The sequence below is a fragment of the Prionailurus viverrinus genome, chromosome D1 (genome assembly GCF_022837055.1).
Source record: "Prionailurus viverrinus isolate Anna chromosome D1, UM_Priviv_1.0, whole genome shotgun sequence".
Taxonomy (NCBI): Eukaryota; Metazoa; Chordata; class Mammalia; order Carnivora; family Felidae; genus Prionailurus; species Prionailurus viverrinus.
In genome coordinates this window covers 8,766,707-8,779,122 of record NC_062570.1, presented here as the reverse complement: position 1 = coordinate 8,779,122, position 12,416 = coordinate 8,766,707, and the positions used below count along the sequence as shown (strand labels likewise).

Here is a 12,416-nt window from a genome sequence, read left to right as displayed (position 1 = left end):
TGACACCGCCTACCCAGATTAGCACAGACAGTCCAGGTTAAGGGCTCAGTCCCACTAGACTGCTGTCGCTTCCAGACACCAATCCCAAATAGTGGATCTCCATGTTACCCACATTTCTAACTTGGCTACACATTGGAGATTCCCACGGTCCCCTCCTCAGGTACTGTAATTCACTGGAACAGCTTACCGAACTCAGAGAAACACTTTTACTTATTATTACTGGTTAATACAAAGGATATTATAAGGATACAAATGAAAGATACAGAGGAAGAGGAGGCACCTAGGGCAAAGTCCAGGAAGGTCCAGAGCACGGGAGCTTCTGTTCTTGTAGAGTTTGCAGTCCACCTTTCTCTTTGTACGTGGATGCATTCATCAACTTGGAAGCTGTCTGTGAACCCCTTTGTTTAAGGTTTTTTATGAGGTGTCCTTTATGTAGGTACAATTGATCAAATCACGTACAGCCAGTGACGATTAACCCAACTTCCCAGCCTCCTCTCTTTGGAGATTAGGGTAGTGGCTCTAATCACATGCTTGGTTCTTGTGGTTACCAGCCCCCATCATGAAGTGTGTATGGGCCCATCTGGAGTCACTTCATTAGCCTAAACTCAGGTGTGGTTGAAAGGGGCTTGTGAGTAACAAAAATTGCTCCACTCGCTTCTGTCATTCAGGAAATTCCAGGGGCTTTAGGAACTCTGCCAAGAAACAGAATGAAGACCAAATACATATTCTGTGACAATAGGTTTTATGTTGTTATGCCTCATTGTTTATGTATGTTACATGTATATGTGTATGCATATTTCCTAATAGGCATTATTTTAAAGAAAGGTAGATTGGTAAGGTTTATTTGATTAGAGAATGTATTTCAGATAAAAGCTACATGTGCAGGGGGAATGTAAATGTAAAGGGGAAATAAGTCACATTTAGAGTTCTAATAGTATGAGTTAAAAAGGTACGTTTGTACCACATGATGGTAAACTCTAAATGAAGATGATACTCTGGAATTAAAATTATTTTCTTTTTAAAAAAAAATTTTTTTTAACGTTTATTTATTTTTTTAATTTTTTTATGTTTATTTAGTTTTGAGAACAAGAGAGACAGAGCATGAGTGGGAGAGGGGCAGACAGAGAGGGAGTCACAGAATCCAAAGCAGGCTCCAGGCTCTAGCTGTCAGCACAGAGCCTGATGCGGGGCTCGAACTCACAGCCCGCAAGATCATGACCTGAGCCAAAGTCGGCCACCTAACTGACTGAACCACCCAGGTGCCCCAACGTTTATTCATTTTTGAGAGACAGAGAGCATGAGTGGGGAAGGGGCAGAGAGAGAGGAAGGCACAGAATCTGAAGCAGGCTCCAGGCTCTGAGCTGTCAGCACAGAGCCCGACGCGAGGCTCAAACTCATGAATTGCGAGATCATGACCTGAGCTGAAGTCGGACGCTTGACTGACTGAGCCACCCGGGTGCCCCTTAAAATTATTTTCATTAAGGCATATTAAGATTTTGGTGAGATACCCAGTTAGAAAGGTATTTATACAAAAGAGAATTTAGGATAGAGTCTAACAAAGGTCAATCAATCAAAGAATGCTTTTTATAAAGTCAGTATATTTGCAATATGAATAAAACTATTTGAATTTTGTGTTGAAAGAAATACAGGATAGTGAATGACATTCAGAGAATTTGGAGTTATGGCTCAGTTGAAATACCTACTCTGCTGTTTGATATCCCTGTGGGCAAATAATGGGAACTCTTTTAGTTTCTATAGAAATGACTATATTTCCTAGTATTGTTGCAGGGGCTAAATGAGAAGATGGAAAGGTCATGGCCTAGTGCCTACTATATGCCAAGAAGTCAAAAAATGTTTTTAAAAGAGGACTTTGTAAGTTCTTTTTCAAATAGATTTTAGATTTCCTGTGATTAAAATCAAAGTTGGTTACTTTAATAAAGAAAATACTAGGTACAATTATGGAGTAGCTCTTTATTGCCTGCACATTATGCTTTATTTTATGAATCAGATAATATTTTCTCACGTTTAATACTTAATAAATATATTCTGTATCCTAGTGATTTTCCCTTCTGTTTTTACTGCAGATCAACGTAAGAGTGACCACCATGGATGCTGAGCTGGAGTTTGCCATTCAGCCCAATACAACTGGCAAGCAGCTTTTTGACCAGGTATCGTTTAACCACATGAAGTATGCAGCTTTTGACAATGTAGAGTGGAATATGTTGCAACTTCTTTGTATGTTTTTCTGTGATTTTACTGGTATTGCAGCAATGTGGCGCTTGAAATTTTTCATGGTACCTATTCAAGATATCTGGCACAGTGGTACAGACACTGTTGTTTCTCATTCCTGCATTTGAGAGATAGGACTTTTTAAAATTAATTATTAGGTTGTTTTGTTTTCTTTTTTCTGTTTGTATCTTTTTGTTTGTTTAAATCCAAGTTAGTTAACATACAGTGTAGTAATGGTTTCAGGAGTAGAATTTAGTGATTCATCACTTACATATAACGCCCAGTGCTCATCACAAGTGCCCTCCTGAATACCCATCATCCATTTTACCCACCCCCACCTCCCTCCCACCATCTACCCTTAGTTTGGTCTCTATGGTTAAGAGTCTCATGCTTTACTTCCCTTTTATTTTCCCCTTCCCCTGTGTTCATCTGTTTTGTTTCTTAAATTCCACATGAGTGGAATCATATGGTACTGGTCTTTCTCTGACTGACTTATTTCAATTAGCACATTACACTCTAGTTCCATCCACTTTGTTGCACATGACAAGATTTTATTCTTTTTGATCGTTGAGTAATATTCCATTGTATATATATACACACACACCCCACATCTTCTATATCCCACATACCCCACATCTTCTATATCCATTCATCAGTCAGTGGACATTGGGCTCTTTCCATACTTTGGCTCTTGTTGATAATGCTGCTATAAACATTGGGGTGCATGTTCCTCTTCAAATCAGTATTTTTGTATCCCTTGGGTAAATACCTAAACATGCAATTGTTGGATCATAGGGTAGTTCTATTTTTAGTTTTTTGAGGAGCCTCTGTACTGTTTTCGAGAGTGGCTGCACCAGTTTGCATTCCCATCAGCAGTGCAAAAGAAATCCTCTTTCTCTGCATCCTCGCCAGCTTTTGTTGTTGCCTGAGTTGTTAATGTTAGCCATTCTGACAGGTGTGAGGTGGTATCTCATTGTGGTTTTGATTTGTATTTCCCTGATGATGAGTATCTTCATCTCTGGATGTTTTCTTTGGAAAAGTGTCTGTTCATATCTTCTGCCCATTTCTTCACAGGATTATTTGTTTTTTGGGTGTTGAATTTGTAGTTCTTGAACCCTTTATCAGATATGTCATTTGCAAATATCTTCTATTTCGTAGGCTGCCTTTTAGATTTGTTGATTGTTCCCTTCGCTGTGCAGAAGATTTTATCTTGATGAGGTCCCAGTAGTTCATTTTTGCTTTTGTTTCCCTTGCCTCTGGAGACACGTCAGTTAAGAAGTTGCTGTGGCCAAGGTCAGAGAGGTTGCTGCCTGTTTTCTTCTTAAGATTTTGATGGTTTCCTGTCTCACATTTAGGTCTTACATCTACTTTGAGTTTGTTTTTGTGTATGGTGTAAGAAAGTGGTCCAGATTCATTCTTCTGCATGTTGCTGTCCAGTTTTCCCAACACCATTTAGCAGGTATTTCTTTAACATCTGCTATCTAAAGCATTGTAATGAGGACAAAAAAAGGATTCAAAGATACTGTGCACAGTGGGGTGGGTGGAGATCCTAGACAGAGGGGGTGGCAGGAGCAGAGGCACAGGGAACTATAGGCTATAAGGAGGTACCTAACATCTGTTTGGTGTTGTAACCTCATGATAAGTGAACATGGATGTCATATTAAGGAATTTGGACTATGGGTCTTCTCTTTGTTTTCTCACTCTTGAGTGCACATTTGAGTCACCAGTGGAGCTTTAAAAAAACAAAAAGCAATGCTTGGAAACCTCCTCCAGAGCTTCTGATTTAATTGTCTGGGGCCTACTGTAAATCACTAGTTAGTTTTTTTTGTTTTTTTTTTTTGTTTTTTTTTTTTTTTTAAGCTCTCCAGGTGTGCCCGGCTAGCTCAGTGGGTAGAGCATGAAACTCTTAAGTTCCCCAGGTTTTGCAGTATGATGATGTAACTGATGTTTTATTGAGAAGGGGAGGAAAGAGATTGGTACCCAGAGGCCAAGTGGTTAGGAAGGTGACTTGATTGCAAAAGGGAGAAAGGTGATACATTTTGCAAGGCATGAGACTCCGGGGTGGATGTTTACGTCAACTGTTACATCTGAGCTGAGCCAGAGAGCAGTAGTCTGTGGTTAGACTTCCTTGAACTTAGAGAACAGAACAGGAGACAGAATTTCTAGTGTACAGCAATAAGTAACCTTATAGATATTTTGGTTTTATTTTGTAGCATTCTATCACATACCGATCCAAAATATGATATAAAATTCAAAAATTCCTGGAAAGTTGTTTGTTTTCTTAACAAAGTATACTTAATCTTCCTGATTAGGTAATTGATGATCTTGAAAGCCCTGACAAGGTCTTTCTGTAAGATGAAAGGTTTTTTTGTGAGTGAGCAAATTCTTAAAGCAAAATCATAAGCAGCTACATGCACCATACCTTATACACATTTTACCTTGTGAACTAACATGATATCCTCTTCTCTTGATTCTTCTCGGCTTCCTGTTTGTGAATATATAGCTTATCTTACTTTACTTTAATAAATATGTGAATGGAGAGGTGCCTGGATGGTTCAGTTGGTTAAGCATTCAACTCTTGATTTCAGCTCAGGTTGTGACTCACAGTTTGTGGGATTGAGCCCTGTGTTGTCAGCCCAGAGTCTTTTGGGGATTCTCTCTTTGCCTCTGTCTCTGCTCCTCCCCCACAAAGTAAATAAACAGTTGAAAAATTTTAATGGAGTCGGTATTCATTGCACTTACTTTGTAGCAAGTTGAAATGTCATAGTGCAGTGTTTGTGTTAGTCAAAAACTAATGAGCAAGTGGGCCTTTTTGGTATTGCATATGAGAAATAAAATACTTGTTTTTTATGAAGCAGAGTTGCTTTCATTTGGATAGCAGGGGGAAAGGACACCTCCTTTATTATAGTGCAATACTGTGTAGTATAAGAGTGTGGGCTCTGGAGCCACACTGCCTGCGGTAGAGTCCCAGCTCTAGCTGTTCGATTTGCACAAATTACTTGCTTTGCCTCATTTGTACAATGAGGATGGTGATTGCACTCTTCTTCCCTGAGGTGGTTGCTGTGAGTTAAGTGAGAATCCATCTATGGAAAGTACATCCATCCATGGAAAGTACATCCATCCATGGAAAGTGCATTTGATACACACCCAGTTCATAGTATAAGTGAAGTTCTAGATAAGGAGTATGGTTATCTGTGATGTGTTCCCTAAGCACTTCTTTCTTGGAGTCGCTGTTGTTTCCTGACAACTTCTCTTGAGTCCAAATGTTAGGATCTAAAACCAGGCTTTACCTTGAGTATAGTGAGCATATGGAGTGGGTTGGCAGGTAGGTAGGTTTAGGGCCTGACCAGGAGCAGACTAGAGATAGGGGTCCTCTCAAACAAGGGTCCATAGCAGCCTAAATCCATGTGTAGCAAGGCCTTACTTCTGATCATGGTGAGCTTGAGGTCAGCTGCTGTGCATAGGGGGCTCTAATTGAGTGCTTGGGGTCCTTTGGTTTACTGCCTGATTCTTCCCACATTATCCTTCACTTACAGCTTCCACCTGTGGGATTAGAGTATTCGCACCCCTAAGAAGTGTTCAATATGATCTGTTAGGATGCAAGACAAAAAAACTAAAATGTTTATTTATATTTTTGTCCTCTTTCAAGTTACTTTAAAAATACATGTTTTATAATGTATTACTGTGATTTTTGCCTGTGTATAATTTATAGATAAGTATACATATATTGTAGTTAAGTACCCAAGTATTTTTTTTTTAAGTTTATGTATTTATTGAGAGTGTGAGAAAGAGTATGCTCAAGAGAGCCAGAGTTGGGGAGGGCAGAGAGGGAGACAGAGAGAATCCCAAGCAGGCTCCTCAGGACTTGAACCCACAAACCATGAGACCAGGACCTGAATCGAAGTCGAGAGTCAGACGTTTGACTAAGCCACTCAGGCACCACCTTCCTCAAGTATGCTTTTACGTACAAAAGTATGTGTCTGAAAGTTTCTGAGAGCCCTTTGAGAAGTAGTACGAAAAGCACTGAAGAGATAGGGCCTCTTAAAGAATTTCACCGCTGAGCCTTCTTGTTCTTCCTGGTGTTTGTTGTGATGGTCTCCACTTAGTTAAGGTACTGCCCTTTGTGCCCACTGTGGCAGATCCCGCCTTTCCTTAGCAAGCTCATGAATCCGGCAAAGCCTAAAGGCAACAGTTGAGGCAGCTACTTTGATACATTGCTCTCCCTTGCTTTTGACCTAAGTAACTTTCTTACTCTGCTGCTCTGAGCTGGAATATTTTCTTTGGCTCTGATGGATGGGACAACCTGTCTTTTGCCAAAGTTAAATTACTTGGGATCTCCTTTGTGTAGGTTCGAGTTTTGGTTGTTTGGCATTGATCAGTTTTTGCATCAGTGTGAGTCTTTATATCCCATATCATGTAGAAATTTGTTTTTGTTTTTTTGATGATAACTTTTCCTAGCAGAGCTAAATGTTTTTTTCTTATTTTTAATTTTTTTGGTGTGTGTAATTTCAGTGAATTTTTCAAGAGAAGGAAAGTCAACTGAAGGGTTCAGTATGCTATCTTGAAATCCAAAAGCCTGACACATTTTTAGATATGTTTAAAAAAGAATTTTTTTAACATTTACTTACTTTTGAGACAGCGACAGGGTGTGAACCGGGGAGCGGCAGAGAGAGAGAGAGGGAGACACAATCTGAAGCAGGATCCAGGCTCTGAGCTGTCAGTACAGAGCCTGACACGGCGCTCAAACTCACAAACTGTGAGTGAGATCATGACCTGGACCGAAGTTGGAGTTTAACCGACTGAGCCACCCAGGCACCCCTGTTGTTAGCTATTTTTAAAAAATAAGCCAAGAATATCACTTAAAACTAATGTTGAATCTTTCTCTCAAGCTTTTAAAATACTAATAAACTCTCACCTCTCCTGGCTCATTTCCCTCACTTTCATCTTAAAATAGATTTTTTTTAAAAATAAGCTTTTTCCAAGTGTTGGTACATTCTTGGGTGGGTCCTAGCTCCCCACTCTATTTACTCTAATACTTTTGAGTACCTTCCATGGGCTACTAATTCTTTATAGGATGGCATAATTAAGATGAATAAGACAGTAATCTCTGTCCTTAGTTTTAAAGAATGAAGGCGGGTAAATAGACACACTACTTCTCATACAGTTACTTATGATAAGATAGAATCAATGTTCCAGTAGCTATAGATACTAGATAAAGTGCTGTGGGAACATTAAGGAACAAGTGATTAATTTTATCTGTATACTAGGACAGCTTCATTCACAGAAGGTGTGTTAGTTGAGCTGGGCCTTGAGGAATAAATTATTCAAAAGGGGGCGAAAGTACAGAAGAAACATTCTAGGCAGAAGAAGAAGCATGAGCAGAGGTGCAGAAGGGTAAAATTTGGGCGTTCCAAGAATGGTTTCTTGCTCAGTGAAGGAAGAACATAGAATATTTATACTGATGGTAGGTGAAGGGTATAGTAGAAGGGGCATGAAATCACCAGCTGGATCATCAGGAGGTATGGCTTTTACATGTCCTCAGGGACTCTTATCACCAAAATGATACTATTTGCCTTGCCTACCCAGTTATGTAGTTATGGAGATAAATTGAAATAGGCAAGTGGGATTATGACAGCTTTGTATCTATTTCCTGGACTTCTTGTGATCTCTTGGGGTCATGATGGGAGATGAGAAAGAAGAAGAGGTATAAAAAAATGGATCACATAAAATGGAAATGGCATTATAAACTATATAAAACCTGAATTTAAATTTTCAGAAATGTTCCTTGAATTAATACATGAAATTTAAGAAAGATCTTTATAACAAAGGAATATACCTATAATACCTCTGTGGTTTTGTTTTTCTTTTGAAATACAGGACCATTTCCTTATACTATGAATGTTGAACTGAAATTGAACTTTTTTTTTTAAGGTGGTGAAAACAGTTGGTTTGCGTGAGGTCTGGTTTTTTGGGCTGCAGTATGTGGACAGCAAAGGTTATTCTACATGGCTTAAACTAAATAAAAAGGTAAAAATATGTATAAAACTCAGCTAGTAATTAAGTTATTTTGAAGTTATGATCATGAATTTGTACTAGGAAAGCGGAGGGTCTGACTGACCTCAGACCTCCTTTTACAATTATCTCTGAGTCGTTAAAGGTGTCATGTCTTTTAATTCAATAAGTTACCATGAGTTTATCATCTTAGAAAAAGGAAATGTTCACTTTTCCTGTTTGAAAACTTAACGTGTAATAAATATTAGGTGTAACTGACTCAGTTTGACTTAAACATAAAGAATAAGCTTCTTACAAGTTTGGAATCTTACTTACACACTAGAGTCTTACTTACGGATTTAGAATCTTATTTATGTTTCATATCCTACTTTCTTCTCAAAAAGAATTTGATATGAACTTACCATTTTTGTTGATGATGTTTGAAATTATTGTTCCAGGTGACACAGCAAGATGTTAAAAAGGAGAATCCTTTACAGTTCAAATTTAGAGCTAAATTCTTTCCTGAAGATGTTTCTGAGGAATTAATTCAAGAAATAACCCAGAGACTTTTCTTCCTTCAAGTTAAGGAAGCTATCTTAAATGATGAGATATATTGTCCTCCAGAAACAGCAGTTCTTTTGGCTTCCTATGCTGTTCAGGCCAAGTATGGAGATTATAATAAAGAGATTCATAAACCGGGCTACCTGGCTAATGATAGACTCCTACCCCAGCGGTAAGTGAAACATATTTTTAATTTTTTCATTTTTCAGAGAGTGCATGCGAGCAGGGGTGGGGGGAGGGGTAGAGGGAGAGTGAGAGAATCTTAAGCAGACTCCGTGCTGAGCGGAGCCCTAGACTAGGCATCTGAAAACTGAGTTTCAGACACCTTTTCGGGGTGCCTGGCTGGCTTAATTGGAAGAGCATGTAACTCTAGATCATGGGGTTGAGTTCGAGCCCCATGTTGGGCATAGAGATTACTTAAATAAATAAACTTAAAGAAACAAAACAGTATTTAAAAAAGTTAAAAACTGGGTGCCTGGATGGCTCAGTAGGTTAAGTATCTGACTTTGGCTCGGGTTATGATCTCACAGTTCTTGAGATCAAGCCCCACATCAGGATCTCTGCTCTCAGCACAGAGCCCGTTTCAAGATCCTCTGTCTCCCTTTCTCTCTGCCTCTGCCCCACTTGCACTCTCTCTCTCTCTGAAAATAAACAAACTTTAAAAACAATAATGAAAAAAATAAAAAGTTAAAAACTTAATTTTAATTCTATAGAGGAAGTAATAGTTTCCTAAGAAGATAAAATAATACATGCTGTTCACCAAAGACTCAGGAATATGAGACACCTCATAATCTGTGGTTATTTAGCTTCAGTTATTATTCCAACCCCAGTTCTTGTCTCAAGATTTTTTGTCAAGCATTGAATTAAATAGTTGGTTACTAGCACAGTAGAATTTTGTTTCAGATAAGGATTAGTTTTTATTTTTAATTGAGATTTAAGTAATTTTATTTTTATTGATGTATATTTGGCACACAGTGTTACATTACTTTCAAGTATACAACATAGTGATTCCACAACTCTGTGCCATAATTGAGGTATAATTTGTACTTAGTAAAATGCACAGGAGGTTAAGTTTTAAATCAGGGCCTAAGGTAAATATTATGTATAATCAACATTACCCTTACAGTTTCTTAATTTTTTGTAGAATAGGCATACTTTATCTCAGGTATTACATAGATCTTTTTTTTCCCCAAGATTTTTTTAAAGTTTATTTATTTATTTTGAGAGAGAAAGAGAGAGCAAGGGAGGGGCAGAGAGAGAGCATTCCAAGCAAGCTTCGCCTTGTCAGTGCAGAGCCCAGTGTGGGGCTCGAACCCACAAACTGTGAGATTATGACCTGAGCCGAAGAGTTGGACGCTTAACTAATTGCGCCTACACAGGTGCCCCGATGGTTGTTCTTTTGTTAGATTAGATTGCTGTTTAGTTGAGCGCAAGATGAAGTAATTGGCTTCCATTTAATAGGTGATGTTTTATAATATTTTACACACGGGAATCATATTTAAGCAAAATTTAATTTTTTTATTTTAAATGTATGTGTGCTGTAACCCACTTTGTTTAAAAGGGAGGATGATAGCACATGCCCTTCAAGATATGGTCCATAATTTTGAAGGTACAGATAGGTGTTCTTCAGGTTGGTAATGTTTGGAGAACTATTTTAAGCTATCTGAGCTTAAAAGAGTCTTACTCATAAATGAAAATACTGGGCACCTGGGTGGCTCAGTCATTAAACATCTGACTTCTGCTCAGGTAATGATCTCATGTTTCCTGAGTTCGAGTCCCACTTTGGGTGATCTTGAGCCCTGCTTCAGGTGAACATGAGCCCCACTTTGGGTAATACATAAGCCCCGTTGTGGGTGAGCCCCACTTCTCTCTTCTCTAACCTTCCCCCTACCCACCCCTCCTGGGATTCTCTGTCTCTCTGCCCCTGATTCACTGGCACCCCTACCCCAAATAAATAAATAAGTAAATAAATACATACATACAGTAAGTTTCCTTTAAAAAAATAAAACCAGAATACTAATTTTTGTATTTAAAATGGAGAAAATGGGGCGCCTGGGTGGCGCAGTCGGTTAAGCGTCCGACTTCAGCCAGGTCACGATCTCGCGGTCCGTGAGTTCGAGCCCCGCGTCAGGCTCTGGGCTGATGGCTCGGAGCCTGGAGCCTGTTTCCGATTCTGTGTCTCCCTCTCTCTGCCCCCTCCCCCATTCATGCTCTGTCTCTCTCTGTCCCAAAAATAAATAAACGTTGAAAAAAAAATAAATAAAATAAAATAAAATGGAGAAAATACTTTCATAGTGATGAACTTATTTTATGTATGGTATAGTACACTTTTTCTCACTAAGTACCCGAGGGAGGGAATTAGTAATCAGATTATTTGGTAGTCATAAATCAAACACAATTTGATGCCTTTGATGGATGCTATTAGTTCTTGTATAGAAAAACCTGGATAAGCAATCTGTTCTCCCACAGTACAGTTTAGCTCTCTCGTGATGTGGATGATCAGATCCACCCGATAGTATCTCTCTCCTTTGAAAAGAACTAGATACACATAAATTTTTATGTGCCACTTTTCTGACTTGGGCATCTAGGTAGTGGGTAATACAGTTTTGCCAAGATATGGGGAGAAGGAATATGTTTTGGGGGAGGAATATTTCAGTTCTGAATCTACTGAGTTTGAAACATAACCAGTATAACCAAGGGAGATAGTATTCGTTTGTAGGTGTGAATCAGAACAAAGTCTGGTACAGTTTTGGGAATAACCAGCAAATAGATAATTATCCCATGGAATGAAAGAGATGAACTTGACAGTACATCTAGAATGAACAAAAGGCCTAAGATCTTGTTGGAAGTTAATTTTTAAGTATAGGGGAAGAGGCTCCTGTAAGGCATAATTGAGAAAAAAATGCCAGAGTCCAGAATAATAGCAGAGGAATGTTAATCATGGAAGCCAAGGTATAAGGAAGGACTGGTTAGCAGTGTCAAATAGTACTAAGAGGTCAAGTATGAGGGAGAACTAATGTGTCTGTCGGTTTAGCAGTAAGGAGATTGGTAGTGACCTTAGTAGAAGAAGCTTCCGTATGGTGTTGGTGATTGCAGCCCGATTGTGGTGGACTAGAGGCAGTAGATGCGAGGTATGCAAACGAAAGGTACTGAATATGGATAGTTCTTAGAAGTTCGGCTGTGAAAAAGAAAATAAAAAACTAGGAAAGCATGAGTTTATAGACATGTTCTTTAAAAGATGGGAAAGAGCTGATTTACTGTAATTCCTTTATTCTCTCTACAAAGTTTTGAGTACCTCTTCAGTGCTGGTACCGGGCATATAGTGGTGAGCAATATGGATGTGGTGGTCCTTTGCCATCTAAGTATATATGTGTGAGTGTGTGCGCGTGTGCACATGCGGGGGACAATAAATATGTCCCGTCATAAATGATGAAGTATAGATCCTGGGAAAGTGAAGAGAGAAGTCCCTTAAAAGCCCAGATAGACAGATTTAAAGCCAAGTCAGACAGATTAGCCAGGAAGAAAGACTCCTTTTTCTGGACAGAAGAAAGAGAGGGCGGGAATTTTTGAATACCTGCAGACTCCTACAGATTAATAATAGCACAAGTGTATTATGCAAAATGCAAACAAATGCT

The 12,416-nt window shown here is 38.9% G+C and overlaps 1 protein-coding gene across 2 annotated transcripts in view; it reads left to right on the top strand.

The window, feature by feature from the left end:
- The window catches only part of RDX (radixin), a 91,710-nt gene that overhangs the window by 22,916 nt on the left and 56,378 nt on the right, over positions 1 to 12,416 (top strand). For both annotated transcript variants that reach the window (XM_047878683.1, XM_047878682.1), the window contains exons 3-5: positions 2,085 to 2,168; positions 8,161 to 8,256; positions 8,679 to 8,953. In XM_047878683.1, coding sequence (XP_047734639.1) covers positions 2,085 to 2,168; positions 8,161 to 8,256; positions 8,679 to 8,953 — 455 coding nt within the window. The remainder of the gene's footprint in view (positions 1 to 2,084; positions 2,169 to 8,160; positions 8,257 to 8,678; positions 8,954 to 12,416) is intronic.